At 39.4% G+C, this 27804-nt stretch overlaps 1 protein-coding gene across 5 annotated transcripts in view; it reads left to right on the top strand.

Moving 5' to 3' along the window:
- Positions 1-27804, top strand: part of ADGRB3 (adhesion G protein-coupled receptor B3) — a 620721-nt gene that overhangs the window by 496519 nt on the left and 96398 nt on the right. For all 5 annotated transcript variants that reach the window (XM_084625079.1, XM_084625076.1, XM_084625077.1 and 2 more), the window contains 2 exons: positions 1484-1587; positions 5041-5143. In XM_084625079.1, coding sequence (XP_084481205.1) covers positions 1484-1587; positions 5041-5143 — 207 coding nt within the window. The remainder of the gene's footprint in view (positions 1-1483; positions 1588-5040; positions 5144-27804) is intronic.

Consider the following 27804-nt stretch of genomic DNA (forward strand, 5'->3'; position numbering starts at 1 on the left):
ATGAATTCCAAATTCTGTGATACAACTAAATTCTAGTCAATTTCGAACGGCTTCCATCTCCGTATTTTATAGGAAAGCCTTGTAATTGTAATGCAAATGTGTTGAAAACTTTCATATTGAACGATTATCAACTTAACAGCCTTTTTCAAGGGTGTTAATCTTTCAAGAGGAATGTAGAAGGTTTTATTGCTGTTAGCAGAATGAAAACCCTAGATAAGGTAGTTAAACACATTGCAGATCTGCATTGGATGTGTTCAGTACAGGTTTTCTGTGTTGTCTGTTGGCATCTTAAAGAAAAATAACAAAGTTTGCATGGAAAGGAGTGACATAAAATGTAGAAGCAACCACTCTAGGTATTATTGCATGTAAAAATAGTCTAAAAAGCAAATCGTTGTGAAGTTGAACCCAAAAGGGCAATAATTTGGTTTTCCTCTTTTTGGAAGTATATGATCAGAGACTGTTTTTATCAGTAAGCTTCAGCTGTTTGGAAACAAAGTGGTTGAAATAAAGCATGACTTTCGGTGTAAAATCTGGCCTAAAAGTACACTAGTCTTAGCTCTTGTTTGGTTGACGAAAGATATCTTGATGAAATGTAATTTACAATGCATACTCAAGACTTTTAAACAGCATATCGGTAAGCCATATAGAATATCTTGTCAAACTTTTAGGTCTTTTAATTTGCATTAGCCAATATCATGTTAATTTTAGAATACACACAGAGATATCCCTAATGCATAATACTGATGTCTGAGACTAATTGTTTTACAGCAAGAAAGCAAGTTTATTTTTCAAGGTCATGTATTTATTTTTCTACTGTTATTAATTCAGAATAGCACAGATTAAATCATTCTAGATTTCCAAGTTCTTCAGAAGAAGCATACAATATTTTTGTGTTCCCTTATATTGCCATTTCTTCTATACGATCAGAGGCCCAAGAAAACTAAGTGTGTGAGAATACTGCACTTCAAACAAAGTTATTAAAAGTCCTAAAGTTTGGTAATTCTGCAGTGAACATGAATCAGATCTTGGATAAAGTACTGGATGATGTTTAATAGCTGTCAATAAAACAAACTATTTGTTTAGCACATTATTTTCAAAATATTTCTACCTTTCAAGGAAAATAAGTATTTAAATTAATTTTAACTAGCGTGCCTTTTACACCTAAATTAGTACCGTGGTGTCCTATTAAGTTGTAATATCACCATTTGCTTTATTTTACAAAACATTATGTAGTGGCATAATAAATCATTTTAAGGCTCTAAGGCCTCTCTGGATGGCATCAGTAATTAAAGAGATCTCAGAGATGGGAATGGATCAAATTGGGAATTAAGTTAGAAGGAGTACGTCTGCTTGATACCTAATATTACCAAGGCTGGCTATGATACAGTAGCTGTTTTAAGCATTTTCCTTTTTATTGCTTTTTTCTGGCATTTTAATTCCTGGAAGATGGTTTTCTCTCACAGTAGTTTGTTGTAACCTACAGATCATGGAATCATCTGGTGCCCCCTCAGTAACCCTAATAGTAGGCAGTGGTCTCTCATGCTTGGCCTTGATCACCCTAGCAGTTGTCTATGCAGCACTATGGAGGTATGTAATTGATGACATGGTTGAATGGAAATGCACAATTGTTTGGAATTAAATGAGTAGTTCAGGATGCCATTAGGTATGTTCTTATCTTCTATATGTCGTAACAGTAGGCATTTTAAAACAAAATAGCTATACAGTGCATGTTGCAATTGATCTGGAATAAATCTGATTAGTGTAATTGATTTGCTTGTCTGTCTTGGTCCACTGATGACTTTATAGTCCATACTTTCTCTCCCCTCTTCAGTATTAATGAGATTGCCCTTTCAATGCAGTAGTCAGACAGTTAATAAACACTTTACAGGATTCCTCCAGAGGTGAATTCTTATATTTTAATCAAGGCTTATGGCCTATTTCCTGACCTACTTCTCCTCCATTTATGTTTGAACATGAGGTATTTGTGTAATAAAATCTACATATGAAAATCACACAAGTTTCAGGTTTTGCAGGTTCACAGATGTTCAGACTACTATGCTTGAGTATGCACACTTCAGCTCATCATTCATTGACGAGCACAGAATGAAGCAGTCTGCCTTCAAAAACATGTTTGGTTGGGACTTTGTGACACAGTCTAATACTGAACTTGCTTTGCACCTTAGGGACCCCTAGGATCATAAATGCAACCAAAAGGTATGGAGAAATTCAGTAGGAGGTGGGATTTAAAATAGCATGATTAGTTAGTGCGGAACAAGAAGAGTGAGAAAGATATAAAATAATGAGAGACAGAGTCAGCAAACTAGGAACAGCTATTTAACCTTTCCCATAATACAAAAACAAAATGGCACTTAATGATATTAAAAGACAACAAGCTTAAAAGGATGGAAAATGTAACATTAACCAATAGAATATGCTGCCATACGTTATTACTGAAATAAATAGCTTAAGTACCAAAATAAATAGCTACATTTCTCTCTATGAGAGAGAGAGAGAGGATTAGACATTTTTGTATAATATAGAAAACCTGGGTATTCCAGCCAGGATAAAAAATTATAAGGATTATCAACCATCATCAATATCAACCTCCAATCAGTTCCTAGTCACAGACCTTACTGCTCCCCCTGCCTGGCTTCAACCTGCCACGTTGTCAGTGGCCCATTCTTAACCGATTCCCGACTGGGCAAGGCCTCTCTGCAGTCAACCAGCTCCACTGGGGTCTTCAAGATAACTCAAGCTGCAGCTGCAATGCAGCTCAATGACACACATTGTCAAGCAGTGCCCACTAACCAAATGCAGCATGGACTCCAAGAGCTCCACTTGATCACTAAGAACACTATTGCTTGGCTTGGCTAATATTCAAATGCTAAATAAATAAATAAGAAATAAACTGAGTATAAGATGGCTTCAGGAAGTGATTCCCAACTCCCCAACTGCAGAATTGACTGAGTGCATTATGGGGTTATTGCTGTGTCTTGTGATGTATCTGGCATTGTTGGAGACCCGGTATGAGGCTGAATGTATTAGTGGTGGTTCCCAGTAGAAGGCCCTCTAAGCTGGGAAAGTAATTGTTTAATGTGAGCTGAGAGGCATAAAACAGGGTTTGGATGAAACTGAAGAAAGGACAATTTAGATTTATATCAGGAAGTATGTGCTAAAAGTGAGGCCTTTTTAACTGTAGAATGACCTTTGAAAGTCCCAGCATTTGAGTTATTTAAAGCTGGAGTGAACAAAGCTTTCAGGAGTACACTTTAGTCAACAGTCTTGCATTGGCAGAAAGATGGACAGTGGATCTAAAAAGGGTTTTCCTGCACTAACTTTTGTGATTCTTGGTTCTTGTGGGCTTGGTTATGTCACCCTTGAAAATATATTTAGTTAGCAGAAAACCCCTGCAATTTGTCTGGATTGGCAGTGTCTGCTCAAAAGAGGCCTAGAACTTTGGAATGGTAACATTGCTGGTCAGAAGAAATAAGGTGCATTAGTAAAGTATCTAAAAGCTTGCACATCACTTGCCTGGCTCAGATGCTGTGGGCCCCTAACTTTCCTGAGCACTAAATTTATCCACACACTGAGTAGCAAAAAACTGTTCTGATACCATGTTCAAATTTGAGCTTCTTCATAGTTCAAGGGTGTTTGATGTTGGGGTCTGGTTCAGGACCATCACTAATAAGGAGTTAGAGAGTAGTAGTGTGTAGGCAAATGCACTAGCCTTTTTGTAGTCATCTGCCAAATCACACACAGCCTTGGACATTATACTTTTTTTATTTATAGGAGGAACATTTTTGGGGTATCTTGTACTCTTTTTATGAAAAGTGTAATGGACTCCTCAACTTATAACTAGACAACTGGGCAGAAAGGACAATAATTTATTTTCTGTCCAAAGCACAGCACCTCAAACTACCCATCTTTACTGTGCCCTAAAGTGTCAGCTGTGGTTATGCATGTAAGGCCTGGCATGGGGTTTAAACCCATGACTTTCTGGCCCACTGGAGACAGTGGCATCAACTGAGCTGTACTGCCAAAGTAAAAGCTATAAATAAATTGAATAATTTTCATAAAATCTGGGCACCCACAGCTCCCAGTGATTTAAGTCAATGATGTTGCAGAACACCTCTGAAAACCAGACCAATAATACAGTTTCTTGAAATAGTCATTGTTTTGGTGTGCTTCAGCATACAAAACGCAATGTAGCAGAATGAGAACATTTACATTTTTAAGAAACCAGATGATACAGTTGTATTTTGTTATCCTATCAACCATTTTCCCAATAGACTTGTAAAATGAATAATGTAACAAAAGTTGGCAACAGAGAGTATGTGATACTCACTACTATAATTTAGTATCAACCAGTACAAAGATCAGCTATCTTTGCTATTTGGTCATATGAAGATGAAGGACTTATTGTATTATCACTTCTTCACACACATTATTTTGTAAATGTAGTTTAAACTTCAAGATTAATGTGTGCTACAATTATCCTAATAATGTAAGTGTTTAAGAATGCATTGCCATGTTATCATCTACTATACTGCATCTTAATTCATATTGTGGGCCATATCCAATGGAGTTATTTCGAATTATGCCAGCTGTGGATCTGCCCCTCTATGAACATTCCCATAGAGAAGCAGACAGCAGAAGAAATTATATTACTATTGATCTGAATTTATGCAGTCACATCATAATCAATATGATGGCATATCAGTAATACAAACAGTTTAAAATGGAAGCTAGATAGAATCTAGCTTTAATGTCTTGAGACATTCTGAGGGAATTATAAAATACATCATGAAAACAAAATCTTTTCTAACTGGCATATTTTTTTGTATTAGTAGGAGATACCAAACAAGTAATAATGTTTAACAGAAAATTCTCTCTTGAAATTCTGGTAACAGAGCTCTAACATTTTAAAATGTCACCAGGATTTCTAAGAATTGCATTCAGGTATTTATGGTTGCTTATCTGTTATGATATTTTCATTTTCAATGGCTTTAGAACCTTATTATTCTATATTTATTTGGACAGGTACATCAGATCGGAGAGGTCAATAATTCTAATTAATTTCTGCCTATCTATTATCTCATCAAATATTCTTATACTGGTTGGACAAACTCAGACACATAATAAGGTATGATTGATTATATTGACTTTGTATTTTAATATCTATTTTTTGTGTTTAATTTGGAAACAAATCCATTCTCACTGGACTAGAGATTTTTAGTAAAATATTAACAGGCAAAGGAAATTTTTTAACATGTTTCCTAATTTTTTCCTCCAAAATCCCTTTTGGTATCATTCTCTTTGGACATGCTGTGTTCTCTGTGGTAGACTTGTCTGTTTTATAACTAAATTTCAAAGATGAAATAGTTCAAAGCCATAAAACATCAAAAGCCCAAATTCTGGCTCATTTTAATAATTGTAATAGGATAGTGCCACAATGTTGTTGTTGTTGTTGTTTGTCTTTTTATAAATACACTGACACTCAAAAGGCAAGTGTAAATTGCTTGGAAGTTAGAGTACAACTCTTGAAAATGTGCACAAGCAGATATACTAAGATGCTGTAGCAAGACTGTATGGGTACCAGATAAATATAGAACTATTAGACCTTTGATTGCTCATGGATATAGAATAGTAATAGCATTGTGCATCTTGTTTATGTATAGATTGCAGAACTGATAATAATCACAACAAAACCTGGTTTCAGGCTATCTTTATCACATGTAGTCACTTCTATGTACTGGGTCATCACAAATCTCTGAGTGATACTGGGTAGCTTTCCCAAGCAACAAAAAGCAGTTGTTTTAAATTAAATAAAACTGTTCAAATGGTTTAGAAAAACAGAATAGTATATTTTTCGACAACAAACCTTAATTTCAGACAGTACTTGCCTTCATCCATCTCCATTACTGTCATTCACTTTTCAAATCAGTGCTTAGGAATTTAGCTGAATACCTCCACCTAGTCTATGAGAGGTAGATGGCAACATGCTGAAAAATGTACCTAAAAATATATACTTGTACAATAATTCATAATATAATATTGGATGAGTATATCTATTTGGGGGCTGCAGAAGGAGTCATGTGAATCTCATTGACTTTATGAGGAGTTATGCAGATAAAGGCCTTGACTAAAATTTTTTTAAGTGCACAAGTGACTTAGGAGCCTGAGTCCAACTGGAAGTAAGTGGGACTTAGACTCCTAAGTCATTTCAGTACTTTTGAAAATTTTACCCCAGAACACAAATTGGGAAAGTTTTATATTCTACTTTAGTATATAGCAAGTTGCATTTATTTGAAAGGAGACATATCCCCCGTAGTTGGCATTCCCAAATGCATTGCCTCTCCAGAACTTTTTTCCTTTGAGTTCCCCTGTTCTCAAAAAAGAATAGAAATTGACATGGAAAAAACACACACTCCTTGACCATAGAGGTTGGACCAGAGGCTGTGAGCATCGTAAGGGCTGTGGATCACAGAATCATAGAATATCAGGGTTGGAAGGGACCTCAGGATGTCATCTAGTTCAATCCCCTGCTCAAAGCAGGACCAATCCCCAACTAAAGCATCCCAACCAGGGCTTTGGTAAGCCTGACCTTAAAAACTTCTAAGGAAGGAGATTCCACCACCTCCCTAGGTAACGCATTCCAGTGCTTCACCACCCTCCTCATGAAAAAGTTTTTCCTAATATCCAACCTAAACCTCCCTCACTGCAACTTGAGACCATTACTCCTCGTTCTGTCATCTGCTACCACTGAGAACAGTCTAGATCCATCCTCTTTGGAACCCCTTTTCAGGTAGTTGAAAGCAGCTATCAAATCCCCCCTCATTCTTCTCTTCTGCAGACTAAACAATCCCAGTTCCCTCAGCCTCTCCTCATAAGTCACGTGTTCCAGTCCCCTAATCATTTTTGTTGCCCTCCGCTGGACGTTTTCCAATTTTTCACCTCCTTCTTGTAGTGTGTGGCCCAAAACTGGACACAATACTCCAGATGAGGCCTCACCAATGTCGAATAGAAGAGAACAATCACATCCCTCAATCTGCTGGCAATGCCCCTACTTATACATCCCAAAATGCCATTGGCCTTCTTGGCAACAAGGGCACACTGTTGACTCATATCCAGCTTCTCATCCACTGTAACCCCTAGGTCCTTTTCTGCCAAACTGCTGCCGACCCATTTGGTCCCTAGTCTGTAGCGGTACGTGGGATTCTTCCGTCCTAAGTGCAGGACTCTGCACTTGTCCTTGTTGAACCTCATCAGATTTCTTTTGGCCCAATCCTCTAATTTGTCTAGGGCCCTCTTTATCCTATCCCTACCCTCCAGCATATCTACCTCTCCTCCCAGTTTAGTGTCATCTGCAAACTTGCTGAGGGTGCAATCCACACCATCCTCCAGATCGTTGATGAAGATATTGAACAAAACCGGCCCCAGGACCGACCCTTGGGTCACTCCACTTGATACCGGCTGCCAACTAGACATGGAGCCATTGATTACTACCTGTTGAGCCTGAAAATCTAGCCAGCTTTCTATCCACTTTATAGTCCATTCATCCAGCCCATACTTCTTTAACTTGCTGGCAAGAATACTGTGGGAGACCGTGTCAAAAGCTTTGCTAAAGTCAAGGAAAAACACGTCCACTGCTTTCCCCTCATCAACAGAGCCAGTTATCTCATCATAGAAGGCAATTAGATTAGTCAGGCATGACTTGCCTTTGGTGAATCCATGCTGACTGTTCCTGATCACTTTCTTCTCCTCTAAGTGCTTCAGAATTGATACCTTGAGGACCTGCTCCATGATTTTTCCAGGGACTGAGGTGAGGCTTACTGGCCTGTAGTTCCCAGGATTCTCCTTCTTCCCTTTCTTAAAGATGGGCACTACATTAGCCTTTTTCCAGTCGTCCAGGACCTCCCCCGATCACCATGAGTTTTCAAAGATAATGGCCAATGGCTCTGCAATCACATCCGCCAACTCCTTTAGCACTCTCGGATGCAGTGCATCCGGTCCCATGGACTTGTGCTCGTCCAGCTTTTCTAAATAGTCCAGAACCACTTCTTTCTCCACAGAGGGCTGGTCACCTCCTCCCCATGCTGTGCTGCCCAGTGCAGTAGTCTGGGAGTTGACTTTGTTCGTGAAGACAGAGACAAAAAAAAAGCATTGAGTACATTAGCTTTTATCAAATCCTCTGTCATTAGGTTGCTTCCCTCATTCAGTAAGGGGCCCACACTTTCCTTGACTTTCTTGTTGCTAACATACCTGAAAAACCCTTCTTGTTACTCTTCACATCTCTTGCTAGCTGCAACTCCAGGTGTGATTTGGCCTTCCTGATTTCACTCCTGCATGCCTGAGCAATATTTTTATACTCTTCCCTGGTCATTTGTCCAATCTTCCGCTTCTTGTAAGCTTCTTTTTTGTGCTTAAGATCAGCAAGGATTTCACTGTTAAGCCAAGCTGGTCACCTGCTATGTTTACTATTCTTTCTATTATTCTTTCTACTATTCTATTCTACTTTCTTTCTACCGGGATGGTTTGTCCCTGTAACCTCAATAAGGATTCTTTAAAATACAGCCAGCTCTCCTGGACTCCTTTCCCCCTCATGTTATTCTCCCAGGGGATCCTGCCCATCAGTTCCCTGAGGTTGTCAAAGTCTGCTTTTCTGAAGTCCAGGGTCCATATTCTGCTGCTCTCCTTTCTTCCTTGTGGATCCTGGTTTAGACAGGGATTATCACTCCCTAACTAAAGGGGTGATAATCCCACTCAAGCATGTGCGTGCTTGGAGCTGGGGAGCCTGGAACCAAGGCAATCTCTAATTCAATTCCTTTGAGGGTATGGGAAACTTAGTTTACCTTGTTAACTGAGCAAATTTGATCTGGAAGAGGCAGAAATAGAAAAAAAAAGATCTGTTTCTTAACCATTGTTTGAGAGGAAAAAGCTTTTTGACATTCACCTTTTATATGAATTATATTAATATTATTCTCTGGTTATACAAACAGGATCCAGTTGTGGAGTTTATTAAAGGTGTGGGGGCCAAATACTGCAGTTTTTACTCAGGAGAAGGTTTCACTGAAGTCAGCAGAAATTTTCCCTGAATAAGGACTGCAGGGAATTGGCTCTTGGAGAATAGGTGTTGCTGCTCTGGGACTTTAGAAGGAAGGGAAGCATTTTAAACATTAAATATAAGAGGACTTGTCTTCACGTTGTGTGAAGAGAGAGAGAGACCTGGTTAACCAAGTTTGAATTCTATACTATCCTATTCTCATTTTTGTACCCCCACCATCACCGTGGTATCTGATCACATTAATGAATATCTGTATACTAATCCCAACACCACAAAGTTCAAGGGTGTTCACCTTTGATGTTACATTATATTGGCCCACTTGTTAAATTTATTATTGGACTTAGAACTGGATCTGGGTTTAGGATAGGTTTAGATATGGTGAGGGCCATAGTAGTAAATTGGAGCAGTGTGTAAATTAATCAAAATGAAGATATGGTGATTACAGACAGCTTGTTGTTGTCCTGGTTTACAGATTGTAGATTTCTCTCTTTGCATTAATCAATTTACAGACCAGTTTTTATTTATTTAAAAACTGTTCCAACTTTAAAAAAGTGTACTTCTTTAGAGCTATTTCTGTGCACACTGGCAATTTGTGAATAAAGGAATTATGACTCTTGCACTGAAGAAGTGCAGATTATTTCTTATTTTTTTATTTACTTTAAATATACCATAGGTATTCTGCATATTAAAACTAGCAATAGTCTTTTAAGGCTGATTGTATTCTTCATGGTTTGACTTTCCTTTGTGTATGAAGAATTAATGAAGACTAAGTGAGTTTCAAATGCTGTACTTTCTCTGTAAAAGTATGTTCTGTCCTTTTTTTTCTCACTTAAAAAGGGTCACAATATTTCCCAGAGGCAGAAATGGACAGTGTGTGTACTGATGGGGCCATATAAAAGTAGTCTAAGTTCTTCAAAGATGGAATAGCTTTTATATTTCAAATACTCAATGTTTAAAGGCAAAAATTCTCCCACTCAAGTATTTCAACTTGAGGGTTCAGACATTAGACCTGAAGTGTAGGCCATGGAGCTTTTTCACCTGTTTTGAAATAAAGGTTGTTGGAGGCAGAATTTTCAAAAAGGCTATAAAGTTTGATTTAAAGTTTCTATGATTATGTATCCTGCTTAAATATAATCAGTGTTGCACTTGAAAGGAGATATAAAGCATGTTAATTTATTATACATTTTGATACTTCTTTCTGCTTCTTGGTTTCTTTTCTTAGATAAAACTTGCTCTGTATAAAATATTAGGCATATTACTTTACATAAACATGGGGATATTTCTAATATGATTAGTGTGCTGAAGATACTCCTTTCAATTCTGATTTAAAACTCATTAATATTGGTATTGAGAACCTGATTCTGAATCCACTGGAGTTAATAGTAAAGATGCCATGTTGCATGAATAAGCTAACAGGACAAATAGATGTGTGCTTTGTCAAATACTAGAAAGTGTCCTTAAACCTACACAAACACTGAGTTTTTGCTTGGTAGAGACTGCCATTTTTTGGGTGGGGGGAACTATATTCAGTAATTTGAAGGCTTGATTATGTCATGTAACTCTTTCCATATTATCTGCTTGCTGTTGTTTTCTTTGCCATCAAGAAAAATGGCTGCATTTCTTCACTGTGTAGAGTTTGTTGCTTGAAGATATAAATCTTGATTATGCTCCAGCTCTAACTTATCGAGTAGGCTTCCCCCCTCCCTCCATAAGGTACTGATAGGTATTGGCCTGATTTTTTTTTCTAAATTCCCTTTTTATTTTAGTATGTGCACATTCAGAAACTATCTGGCTTCATTAAGAGTTGCATTGTAAATAAAAACACATTAGTCATCTGAGATAAACAAATACTGTTTTCCTTGGGAAGAAAACCGTGCTAAACAAACCGCAAAAATGCATTTTACAGGTGGGGGAAGTTAATTCTTTTCCATCTTAACCTGTTTCTGTCATGTTTCAGAGCTAGCTGACTGCCCTGCATTGGTGCCTCAAAGGGAGTCTGTGTGGCTTTTGAGAAATAGCTACATTTTCAGGAGTATATGCTTTTTCCTTCCTGCACACTTATCCATTCTATCAAAAAGAAAAGGAGTACTTGTGGCACCTTAGAGACTAACCAATTTATTTGAGCATAAGCTTTCGTGAGCTACAGCTCACTTCTTTTTGCAAACACAGACTAACATGGCTGTTACTCTGAAATCCATTCTATCAGTTGTAATAGTGTGCATGTATGCCCATCAAGGGAAGATTATATCCTTTAGGGTGAGGTAGATGATCAATCATGGCATGTTTAATTTTCTGTATCCTTTCTATCTAATTGTAGCCTAGGGTTTGTGATGCTCACTATTGCAGCATTTTGGTGATAATCTCTTATTTACATGGGTTTACAACTCAGCCATAAAGTCTGCTTTGTGTTAAAACTTGGAGCATATTTTGAGACGGATGGCTAGGGGGCCGGATTTGAATGTACTCTCTTTGATCACCTACAGTACAAAAGAACCCCTTATCATCAGTTTGCATAAATGATTTAGGAATAAAAATGGCTTAGAAACCAAACCAAAGCAAACATGCCTAAAGTATTACAGATCATTAGCTAATTTGGATTAGATTCCTTAACTGTTTGGGCAGGATGAAGCTATCAAGTTACTTCTTTTTACAAAATAAATGCCTTTATGCTATCCTCCACCCTGACACATGGCCTGGAGCCCATGAAATTACAAAGCAATGGAAAAAGCCACAGAAGCAGCAGGAGCCAGTATAACATGTCCCCTCCTCACTCCCTGAAGTAGTTGGCTGTGTAATTAAAGCTCACCAGGGACTGGAGGAGTCTTTGTGGAGCGGTGGAACCAGGGAGCAGCACTGTATGTAGCATGCTTCCCTCAGATACTCATGTGGGTATTAATTCTGCTTCTAGCCCACGTGAACTGTTTCACCCTACCTGAAGCCACCTTCTAGAAAGGGTTATTGTGGAGGCAGAGAAACCAGTGGTAGCACAGCTAAGAAACAGCAGGCAAGAGCTCCAGGGCAGCTGGAACACACACAATGTGAAAACAACACTGAGGTTGTGTTAGAAAACAATGAATGAAGAAGGTAATTTACAGTTGAGGAAGTAAACTCAGAGCCTAAACTGGTGACTTCAGTGGAGCATGACTCATTAACTCCAGCTGAGGATCTGGCTGCATAGGTCCTCCTACTCTTGTGAACACCAGGAAGCCATTTTAACCCCTTCCCCTTCCCCCCTCTGCCTGTGTGTGGAATTTGAATGCAGTGGCTCTCTTTGAAGAGCTGGTTCAGCCATGTCACTGGAATGTGTCTGTACTCCAAAGACCAGCAAACAGAGTGTATTTTGCCCCTTATGCCTATGTGCTGTACATTCAGGAGCACAGAACCAGTTAAGTGCAGTGGAGCCCACTTAAATGAACACCTGTTAAAGTATTAGACCTGTTTAAACAATGCTGCTTCCCCGTGCCAAACTCTGACAAAACCTGTTAACTTCAGGTGGATTAGCTCACTATTCTGAGACTTTTACGAGTCTTTCTGTGGAGCAGACCCTACATTGCTCTCTCCTAACTCAAGATCAGTACACAGGTAGTCACTCCCAGTACTGATACCTGACTGGGAGGATAGGAGAAGGGTCTATTTGAAAGCACCAGGAGGTCTCTTTCTCAAAATATATCAACTGTAGCCGTCAGTTTGGGATTCTGTAAACAAATTTGACTTTTAACATTATAAGAAAGAGATTATATAGAAATTAGAAAGGTGTAAGTACTACCAGTTATACCCGACTCCTGTTATGAGCTCTTGTCAGCTATTCTAAACAGCATTACAAAGAAAAAGCCAGGGCGTGGGGGGAAGAATAGTCTTATTACAGGCATTCTGAAATTTTACAGTGATTTACCCTTGTACGATTCAGGGTCACAATTCTCCCATCATACAGACATTTTATCATATTGCTCCCAGTATGGAGTTTCTCCCTCCGTGTCCGCTAAGGCCTGTTTTTAATTGGTACCTCTCCTCTGGAAGTCACCCCCACAGCCCTCAGGATAAATATCTTATCCCCTCACAAACACCTATTTGAGTAGTTTCTGGCAAGCTGTTGATGACTCAAGCTACCTATTTTTGGCTTCACACATTCTTTCTGTTGCTTTTGGGTTTGTTTATTGGATTCCAGTTCAAATTGCAAAGTAGCCAATGGGAGATAGATGAGACCTGTAAAGCCTAGCACAGTTTAAATGGGCATGTGTTTGATTCATACACTCAGAATTCGGGGGGAGGCACTTCGTTCCTAAATAGAAATGTTCCTTCCTAAATAGAAATAGAAAATCCTAAACAGGATTTTTAAGTGCAGAGACGATAGTAACAGACTCCATAGACTCCATTATAATAATAATTATAAATCAACATTCAAGTATTTGGTGATTTTCATCCTTCTGTGGGAGGCAGCATTTTGCTTGTTAGTCTTCCACTGTGGGTGGCACAGATTACCAGTCCACATATTACAACAGACACGGACAAATCCATTTGTAACATAAACTAAAATGGATATAGAAACACAAGACAGCCTTTGGTAAAATAATGCATTTAAAAGAACAAATTCTGGGCTAAATGCAATAGAAAACCGACATCATAATAAATCTGTTATTCAATATTCTTCCTTTGAACAAACCAAAACATGTTAGGAAAATACAAAGTCCTTTTAGAAGAATATCATTTGAAAGCACGAGATGAAAATGTGGTGCACTAGGGTTATCCATTTAGACAACTAGGTTTCTTCTATACTTCCTTAGTGTTCCTCATTGTCTCTGTATGTATTCAAGAACACTGATAAATTTCAACCTTAAAAAAAGTCAGGTTCATTTTTACTATTTTAAATTTTTGTGTTCACTCTAAGTAATAGCTTCTTAGGGCCCTGATCTTGCAGTTGTCAAGGCATTGGGAATACTCTTATGGACAATGACTACTCAAGTGGGCTGATTAAAGACTTTAAAATAATCATTATTTCCTTGACACATTTTTCCTTTCCTATTTAACAGATCATAGAATCATAGAATCATAGAATATCAGGGTTGGAAGGGACCTCAGGAGGTCATCTAGTCCAACCCCCTGCTCAAAAGCAGGACCCAAACCCAATTAAATCATCCCAGCCAGGGCTTTGTCAAGCCTGACCTTAAAAACTTCTAAGGAAGGAGATTCTACCACCTCCCTAGGTAACGCATTCCAGTGTTTCACCACCCTCCTAGTGAAAAAGTATTTCCTAATATCCAACCTAAACCTCCCCCACTGCAACTTGAGACCATTACTCCTTGTCCTGTCCTCTTCTACCACTGAGAATAGTCTAGAACCATCCTCTCTGGAACCACCTCTCAGGTAGTTGAAAGCAGCTATCAAATCCCCCCTCATTCTTCTCTTCTGCAGGCTAAACAATCCCAGCTCCCTCAGCCTCTCCTCATAAGTCATGTGTTCCAGACCCCTAATCATTTATGTTGCCCTTCGCTGGACTCTCTCCAATTTATCCACATCCTTCTTGTAGTGTGGGGCCCAAAACTGGACACAGTTACTCCAGATGAGGCCTCACCAATGTCGAATAGAGGGGAACGATCACGTCCCTCGATCTGCTCGCTATGCCCCTACTTATACATCCCAAAATGCCATTGGCCTTCTTCGCAACAAGGGCACACTGCTGACTCATATCCAGCTTCTCGTCCACTGTCACCCCTAGGTCCTTTTCCGCAGAACTGTTGCCGACCCATTCGGTCCCTAGTCTGTAGCTGTGCATTGGGTTCTTCCGTCCTAAGTGCAGGACCCTGCACTTATCCTTATTGAACCTCATCAGATTTCTTTTGGCCCAATCCTCCAATTTGTCTAGGTCCCTCTGTATCCTATCCCTGCCCTCCAGTGTATCTACCACTCCTCCCAGTTTAGTATCATCCGCAAATTTGCTGAGAGTGCAATCCACACCATCCTCCAGATCATTGATGAAGATATTGAACAAAACCGGCCCCAGGACCGACCCCTGGGGCACTCCACTTGACACCGGCTGCCAACTAGACATGGAGCCATTGATCATTACCCATTGAGCCTGACAATCTAGCCAACTTTCTACCCACCTTATAGTGCATTCATCCAGCCCATACTTCTTTAACTTGCTGACAAGAATAGTGTGGGAGACCGTGTCAAAAGATTTGCTAAAGTCAAGAAACAATACATCCACTGCTTTCCCTTCATCCACAGAACCAGTAATCTCATCATAGAAGGCGATTAGATTAGTCAGGCATGACCTTCCCTTGGTGAATCCATGCTGACTGTTCCTGATCACTTTCCTCTCATGTAAGTGCTTCAGGATTGATTCTTTGAGGACCTGCTCCATGATTTTTCCGGGGACTGAGGTGAGGCTGACTGGCCTGTAGATATAGGGCTGGATCCTGCCACCCTTACACACATAAGTAATCCTTACTCATGTAAGTAGCAGAGGTTATACATTTATAAGGTTGACAGAATCAGGTCCAAAGATGGATCATAAGCCAATATGGCAAGAGATTGTTTACTGGTTTGGTTAGTTATCATGACTTCTGGAAACAGATCTCGCTAGCTAATCAATGTTCCTTTTATGCCTGATTATTTTTTCTTTTGCCACTGCAGATTAAAGATATGAGAGAATCATATACATAGGAATTTCTCACACTGGATCAAATTAAGTGATCAGTCCAGTCCAGTATCCTATCTGTGACAATAGCCAGTACCAGCTACTTTAGAGGAAGGTACAAGAAACCTTGTAGAAGGCAGTTATGTGATAACCGGCCCTTGTGTTGGAATAGTTGGTGTTATTTATTACATTGATTAATTTGTGGTACATTGAAGTCAAAGTGATATTTAGGATCTGAAGGAAATTTTCCACCCAATGATAACCATTCACTGGAGGTGCAGTTTAGGGTCTAAATGACTTGACAGTGTCTGTGTTTTGGTTTATTCCTCTTCGGCTGCTTTTGTCAGAATTTAGATGAAGTAAATTTATGGGCAAATAATTATGTGCAGTTGTGCAACTGAAGAGAAAATTGTCCTAGGAATAATTGTGAAAGAAAAACTGTAAAGTTAAAGTTAAGAAGCACTGCATTTAAATGTAATCATGGCCTTTCTTAATGAATGGAAAGGTGAGACTTTTCAGAACTCTGCAGGGAAACTTACATTTGTGTAATAAAAAAGGCCTCCAGCTGTTAAAACTGATAATATTTCTCTAATGTCACAAAGTTCAGCCTGCACTAGCTTTGTGGGTTTTAAAAACAAGTGAAAAAAACATTTTAATATCTCTTTGTTCTGAAGAAAATAGAAGTGTATCTGGAAGAAAGAGTCCAGCAGTTGGAAGGAAGTGTGAATAAGGCTGGCACAAAATGTTTTACCACCAGTCACTGATTACATAACTGGAAATCATTCGAAGAACTGCATGTAATTTATGGTGTATCTTTGTATTCATAACTATCACATCTCCAAAACATACTGTAGTTGTTAAATAATTTCTTTAAGGAAGAAAATCTAAGTGGATGTATTATTCCCTAAAGCCCATTTTAAGTTAGGTAAGGGCTTAGAATGAAAATTGTATCCTTAATAAGCTTAGCTGAGCCATACAGGACAACAATTCCCAATATGTCAGAACCTACTGCTGCTGAAACTTCGGTTTTAAAAAGATGGGATTAATTTTATAATCTGTTATTTGCACTGAAATTTTATACTTCTTGTATGTAAGAGGGCTCTCAAGTCTCTGTCTTTTACTGCATATCCTCTTATGTCATGTCAATCAGAATTCAGGCTTGAGTGTTACCAATTTAATTACCATTATAAAACCTTCATTTTGATAATTCTTATCTTTTAAAGTAAATACAGAATAGTAATAATGTGCCACTGAACCGAGTAATGTCACAAGGCCTTGCAATTGTGCCACAATGGATAACAAAGTGATTTTGCTACAAATCATAGCCTTAGACTTCAATATTGGGGACAGAGTTAATGCTGTACAAAAACTGGACACAACACTCACTTGCTGTCTTGCATATTATTTTCACAATACCTGTATCCACAGTGACCAATTTGTAAGAGCTCAGAAACTGAGCAAGTGTCTTTTTCCATTACTCCATAAGCATATTGAATTTTCCTTTGATTTTGGCATCAAGGTTGTACTGTCCTGATATAGCCATAGTATTGTTGAAGAGCAGTGGAAATGTATTTTAACCGGATTTTTAAACCCTACAGAGAAAAATGAACGTGATGCCATAAATATGTTAATAATATGTATGCCTTAAACAAACAATAGTCACTGAATAATTTTCTATTATGTATTAATAAAACAGGCATTTTTAATGCTAGGAAATGTTCCCTAGCTAAAGACAGGAAGCTTTCCTGTGTATCTTCAGTAAGCAGAAGTTATTAACCCATTCAATTCTAGGAGGACAGCTGTTAGAACAGGCTCATTATTTTCAAAGTACTGGCATTAGCAGGATGTGAAGCCTCCCAAAAACTGTATTGTTCTGCTGTCAAATGTTTGTTGTCTGGCAAAGTGACCTCCTGAATTTCCTACTGTCAGCAATATGTGACCTGGACACTTTGTGGCTGAATGGTCACAAAAGTCAGTACTTTGATGCATCATTTTGATGGTGACAAAAAGTCTTTTCAAGAATAACTAGAAGGCTGGGGACTCTGCTGAACTTTTAGAAGTCAGTGAGTGTGTGTGATAAGTGAGGAAGAACCAAAGCAGCTCTTTGGGGGCAGAGACTATCATTTCCTGTGTGTTTGTATGATGCCATTTCCTGTCTGTGACTTGGTTGGCCTCTCAGTGCTACGCAATATTAAAGTTAAAAAATAATAATTCAAGAAACCCCAAAGCCATGTTCTGCTAATTCTCAGCTAGTAGGATTTCTTTTCCCCATTAAATTATCAATTTTCCATTGTATCTCAGATACTTTGGACTGTTTGATTCCCAGCTTGGCTTTCTCTTAGAAGCTGGCAAGCAGAAACCTGCTAGTGCATTATAAAAGCTTAGGTAATAGTTTAGCAGTTTCTGGAAGGAATGTTAAGTGATGATGAAAATAAAGCCATTGAAAATGCACAATTATGAGTACACAAAACAACTGGCCTTTCAGTGCAGTCTCTAGTTAATTTATTCTATGTCCTTTTTGTTGATTTCATATTGGTAATGCTTTTCTGCAACAAGCTGTTTCTCTGTTTGTGGTTAAATATGGAATTTTGTTTTCAGTCGCTTCTATTAAGGTACATAAACAGAGCTATAATGGTACACAGTTTTAAGTAATACAGAAAAAATCCTTCCCAGGCTAACTTCTCACAATGGAGACTGACACCACACAAAGACCTGAATCCGTCATTGTGATCTGCACTGGAGGATTTCTGTGGCGCCATGGGAACCCACTGACTTCAGTGGGGCTCCATGTGGATGCAGCAATCTACTCACACAGGCCACAATGCAGGACTGTCTTCTAAGGTGCCAGCATCATCCTCAGGGATGCCTGGCTTGACATGGGTCCCCAGTAGGCCATCCAGCAGCTGAGGAGTGCTGACGCTCAATACATGTCCCTGACCCTTATGTAAAAAATTCCCCTCTGTCCCCCAAACATTCCCCAACACTAAGGGAATTCCCCTACCCTAAGGGATAGAGCAGACTGTGGCCAAGGTGCTCTGAGATATTTGGGCTTTATCAGCTTGGGAAAGGTTGGATGGACATGGCACGGAAGATTGTGCAAGAGGAGGCGTCTATGACATATGCATAATTTAAAGCTGGGCATTTTAGGTTCACTAATTTTAGCTGCTAAAATACATCTGAGAGGTTTGTAGGATTAATTATTAATAATTATCATTGTTGACAAAAATGAACTCCATCCTCAAAGCTCTGGGAGTGTTTCCAATTGAACAAACTTTCAATGTAATGTATTAACACATATAAAAGCCTCAACTCCTTTCACACTCACCCCCCTGAGTAAATACAATATCCTTGCATTGTGCGCTCAAGGTCAGCACCTTTGAGCTTTATCAGATCTCTTGTGGAAGCATGAGGGGATGGGAAGAAAGGAGGACACCTTCAACTACACAGAGAACGTCCTGCCTTTAGTGCTGAGCACCTCAGCTCTACTAACTGAATTGCCCCGCTGCTGATCTCAACCAGTGAATGGTGCACAGGAGAATGGTGAATGGTGGAGAGGTTGTCTCCTACGTAACTGGGAGTGAAACTGTGTCAGGCTTTATAGATCAAAATAAATACCTTGAATTGTACTGAGCAGTAGAGTGGAAGCTAATATCTTTGATGGAGAGGAAGTGTCCAATGCTTGATATGGCTAGTGTTGCTAAGAAAGGATCCGATCCTGCTCCCATCAAAACCAATGGGAATGCTCTCATTGACTTCAGTGGTGCAAGACTAGGTGCAAAATGAGGATCCATTTTTTGCACTAGTTCACTGAGTGGTCCTCAAGGGTGACCAACAGTGAGGTCACAAAGGGTGGGATTATTAGTGAAATCCACATCAGAGAGGAAAAGTCACAACCTTCTATCCAGGTGCTGATGGAAAAAGGCAGTACTGGCCTCAGCATGTATGTGTAAATCCAGGAATATCTCCAAAAGTCCTCTTTCTTCTTAGGCACTGAAGAACCCTTAAATGGTCAGAATGTAATAGCCACACCAACTTCCTATGGGATCTGCAGGCTGAGAATAGCCAAAGTGTACTGGGCCATATTCTTTTCTTTCCCTAACTCCCCAGACTGCCCCCAGCATGCCCCTAATTCAGGGACTGCAAAGGGAGTCAGCACAGAATCATTCAAGCAGTTCTATGCCAGCTGGGGAACCTCCTTAAAATTGGGGATTTCCTTGGGGACTACTTTTGCCCAGTTTACAGCCTCTTTATGCGTAACCTAGGTAAAAAACGTTATGGTTTTTTTGGGGGGTTATTTTTATGCAATTTTTGGCTCATGTTTTATTTGAAATTCAGCCAGAGAGCCAGAGCTTTACGTGGTTAATCATTTAAAATAACTGAAAAGATTTCATTTCCTTAAAAATGCTGCTAATGCATCATTTAATAAGTCATAATTTGTATATAATAAAATCTCTAAACTTAATCAATGATAATTAATTTAGGAGCAACGTGTTATTTAGGAGCAACGTGATGTCAATCAAGCTGAAAACAATACAGCGGTTTGTGCTTTTTTTTTTAAATCTGAAGCTGTTTCTCAGTGTATGGTAGATACCCTTGTTTCTTTAAGCATTATGTGTAATGTTGAGTTCAATTTAATATTTATAGTTATTTATCTTTCAAAGTAACTAAATCCAAATTAGAGCAGAGCTCAAAGCACTCTGGAAAGGGAATGTTTATATATGCTAATAATTTCTATTTAAGGGGGAAAATTTCTAAAAGCTGAGATAACGTGCTCCTAGCAATGGGGTTTATCTAGCCTTAATTATCCAGGGCCTTCCAAACCATAAATAATATAACAGGTGCACAGCAGACCAACTTGTTCAGGAGACAGGTCACCTTACTGGACAAAACCACTGTATCCTCCCTGCCTTAAAGGAAAATCCTCAATGTGAGCAGACAGAGTTGTAGTATTGCTAGGCTGGGGAGAGGTCTGTGATGGGTTGGGTCACAGAGACCCCCTTGGGACTGCCACCTGATGTGCTGAGACTATCTCTGAGCCCTTTTTCCCTGCCAGCGTGGGATTTCAGTACCCTGTCTTGTTGAGCCAGACACTCTAGCCTGCTAAAAACACAGACCCAGGTCTGAATCATGTCCTGCAAAAGCTGCAGACTTGACTGAAAACAGCTTAAGAAGTGCTCCTGTCTTTAGCACCCAGACACCCAGCTCCCAATGGGATCCAAACCCCAAATAAATCCGTTTTACTCTGTACAAAGCTTATACAAGATAAACTCATAAATTGTCTGCCTTCTAAAACACTGATAGAGAGATATGCACAGCTGTTTGAATATGAATATATTCCAGTTATATTATATTCACACTCATTAGCATATTTTCATAAAATCATATGGAGTGCAACGTCACAAGGTCAATTAGCCAATTTCCCACATGCAGTATGTGGAAGGCCCATCAGTCCTACGGCTGGAGTTACCGTGATTTGTATAGGATGGGGTGAGAGAGATCTGATGTTGAAAAACAAATCTCAGGTTGGTTGGGGATGAATCCCTTCTTTCAGTCAGGCATCCAGGAAGAGGGAAGGGATAGCTCAGTGGTTTGAGCACTGGCCTGCTAAGCCCAAGGTTGTGAGTTCAATCCTTGAAGGGGCCATTTAGGGATCTGGGGCAAAAATTAGGGATTGGTCCTGCTTTGAGCAGGGGGTTAGACTAAATGACCTCCTAAGGTCCCTTCCTACCCTGATATTCTATTAAATGGCCTGCAAGCTGCTTGGTGGGTGGAGGAGAAAATTGTAGCTCTGAGGGGTGCCTTTTCCTTTCCCTGGCCCTTGATATCCAAGATGGAGATTTCCTCTTCCAGCCCTAGAGAGGGAACAGTGGTTTTGCTCTCAAATTTTTTTAAACAAATCAAGGAACTGTCTTAAATAGTGCTTTCCCCTTATAGTCCCCATTCATTCCCACCCCCGTGCTCTTCCAACTGTCTTCTATTCTGTCTTTACTCCATGCCACTCTCTTTATCCTTTTTTCATTATAATTTTTCCTTTCCTCCTTTTGGTCCTGCTTTCCTCACTCTTCTCTTCCTTGTCCTTGGACCCTTTTACTAGCCTTTCTTTCCTTGTCCACCTCTAATATTTCCTCGTTTCAACCCACTTGTTCTACCTCTTACTCTCGGTTTCTTTCTCCCCTCCTTTTTCCTTGTTCAGTCTCTAATTTTTCCAGGCTCCCCTCACTTCAGCTCATTCTGGCTCCCCTTTCATCCCTGGTTTATTCTCCCTACTCTCTTGCTGTCTGTCCTGTGTCCCCCTCTACCTAGGTGATCTTCGTCTCACCATATTCTCTGTCAGATTGCCCCTTATAAAATGGTATCCTCCCCCTTTTCAGGCCTTCCCTACAAAACATCAGACTTCCAGTGGAGGTATGTTTCAAGCCTTGTATAGCATATGCCTGTATTAGCTCTGCCTCCCAGATAGGTGGATAAGTGCATTATTGTGAGCTGAACCTCCATCAGTCCCTGTGCTAGCTTAGGAGGACTCACATCCCATGCCAATGTACATTCATTGTGAGCGAGTTGTTCACCATCACTAAGCAATCCTACAAGAGATGCTTTGTTTTCCTTTCTTTAATTAAAGTATGGCTCTAAAAGACAACAGGGAGCAGCACTGTTCAATTCTTATGGATTAAATCTATTAAATCTTTTTCTTTGAGATTCACCTTCAGAATTTACTGACCCAATATTATATTCCAGCATCTATGTATGTGCTATTTTGACCCCCATTGTTGCAGCATGTCAATGCATCACAAACATTTATTTATCCTTTGTGGCATAGGGAAGTTTTATTATTGACATTTTGCAGGTAGGGAATTGGAGCACAGATAAACTGACTTCTGCAAGTCTGCAGCAGAACCAGGAACTGAACCCAGAATTCTTGAGTCCCACTCCTGTACCTTATTCACAAGACCATCCTTTAAGGTGATTGATCTGTTCTTATATGTCTTTCCTATTGCTATACCGATATAGCTATATAGATTTTGTGTCTGTTTTGGAAAGCTGGTGTTTTTTTATCAAATCTTGAAATATTTGGTGATCTTTTATACTGGACAGGAACATTTTGATTAATTTATGATGGTGCCTTTTTTAAAATCAAAGCTGCCTTTACGGGTTGTTATTTTAAACAATTATACCCAAAGATTTTTAAAAAGCAAAGAAAATTAAATCTAGTCAAATTAGTCAACAAATTGCGCATCACCCTCCAGTCATGTGGGAAACCCACTTTCCAAGTTGGCCTGAGGCTTTTGCACATTGGGCTGTCAGAGGTTAGGAACATCACACTGGTGATGTTCAGAGCTTGTCTTGGTATGTCTTTTCAGTATAACTAGTGCACATGTGCACTAAAGCCTGCCTGCTGAAATCCATATAAGAATGTGGTTGAAAACAAAACCTACGTAGGGCTGGATTCTCTACTGCCTTGTAGAATATCCATTAATATCTATGCAAAGCAGGTGTAGAACAATAGCAGAACGGTAACATTTTTGTGTTCACTTTGCACAGGTGTGGGTGACTACGCAAAGTGCAAGGTAGTAGGAATCAAGCACTAAGTATGATTCAGCTGCTTTGCACTGCTCTGGTGATGCAAACAAGCCATAAACCCATCTTCATTGCCTGGTTAAGCACCTGGTTTACAGCTGCTTTGTGTCACCAGCGCAACATAGCAACTTAAAGTAGCTGGAACAAACTGGTAAATCTGGCCCTATTTGTTTATGCTTACTAGCTGCTTTTCTAAAAGCTAGCAAAATGGTCACTTTTCCTTTAGTTTCTTTAATTCCTCAGTGACTGCAATCCAAAACATGGGATTTGTTGCCTCCAAAATCTTATTTAGGGGACATTCAAGGGTACATTTTCCAAACTTTGCATAGGTTTTTAAACGGTAAAATACCTCTTTATGAGAATGGGAATAATACAGCACAAGCCCCTCCAGTGTTCTGAACATGAAAGACATGTTTATAGCATTGTGAGGTGAAGTCAGAATGAGAAAGAGACTCAGGAAATCTTAATGGAAAACAGGCAACTAATTCCATGTAGCGCCTACTGAATATGTACCCCTTAACTGTAAGTACTCCAGGCAGAATAGCACAAAGCCATATTACTTCATATTTTTAGATAACATTATTAAAAGCTTAATTGCAACAGATGGAACATAAAATCAGAGTTTGTACTTGCCATGGTGTTAATCTGTTGACTTGGTGGGATGCTCAGTTTTAGCCTTATATATAGTAATCCCTATCCATGATTTTCTTTTAAGTCTGGATCATTTAGTGAGGTAGTCGTTATGGTATGAAGTATAAAGGGGAGTCGGAAGGTCAAGTGCACAAACTTTATGTTATATAGATGTAATAAACAGGATCTTTAGTCAGAACCACTTAACTTTGTGAGATGACATTGCAACTGCATTTGATTTTGGCCTCCATTGACTTCACTGGTGCCCCACAAAAGTTCAGCGCTCCATGCAGCAGCTCTTTACAAGACTGGGGCCTTGTTCTGTATGATTTGTGGCAAGATTTTGGTAAAATGATGGTATTAATGTACAGAGCTGTGAATAAGTTAGTTTTATGTCATCATTACTGAGTATCACCTACTGATTCAATTGTCAAAATACTATTATGGAAAATTCCCATTAAATGTAATGGAAGAATTATGAGTTTTCTATATTTTTAACCATTCTCTATAGACTTTAATAGAAAAAATTGTAGATTGTTGTAGAATGGTTCAATAAACCTCAAGAAAAGATACCACTCCCTGTTACATTTCAGGGGTTTCTAGAGTAATTTCTATAGACTTTTATTATACTTATATCGACCCATATTGGTTTAATACTAAAGGATTTTTGCATACTGGAAGCAGCTTTGGGCCAAATTCTGCCATCAATTGTACAACTTCTATTGACCTCAGCTGGAGCTGTGAGCACATCAGAGAGCAGAATTTGGCCCACTGGAGATTACAACAGTCAAATTCGTAATTATGAAATCAAAATGCAAACCCTCCCTGTTATAGTCCAAGCATTAACAAATAATGAAATTAGTCAAAGGAAAATAGACCAGATCCTGAGATGGTATGTCATTTCAGATGGTTTTTTTAAGATTAGTGTGTAAAATATTGATTAAAGCAGGCTGTGTATTTTTAAACATTAAAGTACATGTACAAAGGAAAATGTTTTTTTCTTCTTCTAAGCTTGTAATGGCCTGTACTGTCACTTATACATTCCTGTACTGGCATTTGAAATTAATTAAAATAATGTTTATTGATCAAGCTAATACAATTAATCATGTGTCTCATTTTCCTTTAAAATTATTCTGTGTGGTCTGAAGTAAGTTTTAGTCTTTTAACCACAGTAACACTAGTAGGGGAAGTTTTTCATGTAAAAGCATGTTGGACAATTTCCTGTACATTTGACTTCTGGTATTATACATCATATTATTTCCTCCATCACTTGTCTTACAGTCAGCACATTTCAGTGTACATTAGAAGTAGGATTTTCAAACAATTAAAAAACTTAATCACAATCATGAGATTTAAAAAGTGTAGTGATTAATTGCAATTTTAATTAGACTATTAAACAATAATAGAATACCATTTATTTAAATATTTTTGGGTGTTGGGGGGGAAGTGTCTGTGTGTGTGTGTTGGGGGGGAGTGTGTGTGTTGGAGTGAGGGAGTGTGTCAGCACACTGTCTCTTTAAGCGGAGCACACATCAGCCTGAATGCTTGTTCAGACAGCAGCAGCCACAGGCAGCTCCCATTCCTGACCCAGAGGCAGCAGCACAGACAGGCTCCCTGTCCCCCCAACTCAGCTCAGCAGAGACCGGGTACATTGAGGGAGGGATAGGGACACCCCAACATCAGCCCTTCTTCCTCCCTGCTCTGCACAGCAGATAGGAGGCCCCCAGCCCGGAGCAGCTTGGCCAGGGTTGTTACAAGGTGGAAGGAAGGAGGGGTAGGAGCAGCGGTGGCTGCAGACAGCAGCAAGCAGAGCAGTGGGGAGAAAAGGGGCACCCCTGCTCCAGAGGCACCCTCCTGAGCATGGCACCCTGGGCGGTGGCTCAGCCTACCTACCTCTGTGCTGCGCAGCAGGCAGGAGGCAGGCTCCTGTTCTGGAGCATCTTAGCAGCAGCTTGGGGAGGTGGGAGCAGTAGTGGAGCTAGGGCAGTGGGAGGACAGGCACCCGTGCCCCAGAGGCACACAGGGGTGCCCCCCTGCGCACGACACCCTGGTGCGCAATTAACGTTTGTTACGAAAATAACGAATTCATTTGTTTTGAGTCGATTGCATGTGTTAACTGCGATTAATAGACAGCCCTAGTTAGAAGTGAATATCTAAGGTTTTTGAGGCAAAAAAAAGATGAATGTGTTACATTTCTACTGGCAAACAGCTTAAATCGGGTCTTATTTTGCACAATGGTTCTGGCTGAGCAGAGACAGTAGAGTGACCAGATGTCCCGTTTTTATAGGGACAGTCCCGTTTTGGGGGACTTTTTCTTATATAGGCGCCTATTTCACAGTTGCTATCTGGTCACCCTAAGAGAGAGTGAAATAATGCTTTACATTAAGTAGTTATGACATTATATCCAACTGAATTTATTGCTCTTTCTATTAAGCTTTTCTGTGAACAATCACAATACTGACAAGGCAGCCATGTTAACATTTAAAAGCTGCTAGGGGGGTTGATTTGCCTATAGGGTACAACTGCATTGTGGGTTTTCCAATCATGTTACAAAAAGCAGTGACAGGTTTCGCTCCCTTGGGTGATTATGTCCTTTATCCTCAGGCCCCCTCTATCAATCTATTATTTGAATGCAAACTTTCTATTGATATGCTATGAAACATTAAACTGATTTAATTTTGCAACTCTTCAGCTACAGATCTTATTTACCATGCTAGTGAAAGTTCATGTGCCATAAAGAAGTCATTAACTTAAGCTCATTTCCCATGTTTTCTGTACCATTAAGGGAGAAAGACATTTTTTGTATTTAAAAAATAATTATGTTTTTTTTTTATTTAACGGAAGGCTTTTATTGATGAAGCAACACACTAATAATTGTTTTCACTTTATGGAAAATCTTAACATGCAAGTGCAATTGTCATCAACTCTAGTTACTTCCACCAGTTTCATTTGAAGCATAGGGAGACACTTTGGACCTATATAAAGTCTTTCAGCTGAAAGTGCTTTACAAGTGCTCATGAATTAACTCTGATTACACTCCTGTGAGATAAGTACAGATTATCCCCATTGTACAGGTATGAAGGGTGAAATCTTGGTCTCGCTGACCTCAATGGGAATTTTCTCTTTGCCTGCAATGGAGCCAGGATTTCACCCAGACAGTATAAAAAGACTTGCCCAATTTCTGCAAGCGGCAGAGCTAGGAAAAGAATCATAAGCCCCCAAAGTGCTGTCCTATGCTTTAAACACTAGCCCTACAAATTCTGGGATGAAAAAGTTATAAGTGTTTGCTCTTCTGAAGTAATTCTAATGCAAGAGTCAGCATTTTTACCAAGTATCTTATGACCAATTCATTTTGAAATAATAATTTAAATTTTAATAAAATGCCCCATCTCCAGTTCCAGTATGTAAACTAATCACATTTCTGTTACACCGTCTTAATCAGACTCCAAAGATTATATTGCATCAAACATACATGCATGGAAATTTGGAAATTAAGGAATATTCCTTTATGGGAAAGTCCTAGAAATTGTGATAGAGAATGATCACGTTGCTATAGAATTTCAAAATCAACCCACAGATAGCTATATGGAGTGCTTAATTAATACGCTTCACCATTTCAGGAATGTCCCCGGGAGATATTGTGCCTCAGAGAAACTCCTCTGAGGCACGGTCTCTGTTTCTTCCTTGATCGGCTAGGGTAGTAACTTGCTACAATTATAATACCTCACTTGCTGGCCAATGTAGTTTAACTAAGGCTCTGCCCACTACCTGTCCCTGCTGCTCCACCCTGCTTATCTGCTCTGGGGAGGGGAGGGTAGTGTATGCACAGTGTCCACTTGTTCCTGCATGCTGGACTCAAGGAGTGAGTAACCCCTGCTGGTCTTGTTCCCCCTTGCTC

This window comes from Lepidochelys olivacea, assembly GCF_965140295.1.
Source record: "Lepidochelys olivacea isolate rLepOli2 genome assembly, chromosome: 3".
NCBI lineage: Eukaryota > Metazoa > Chordata > Testudines > Cheloniidae > Lepidochelys > Lepidochelys olivacea.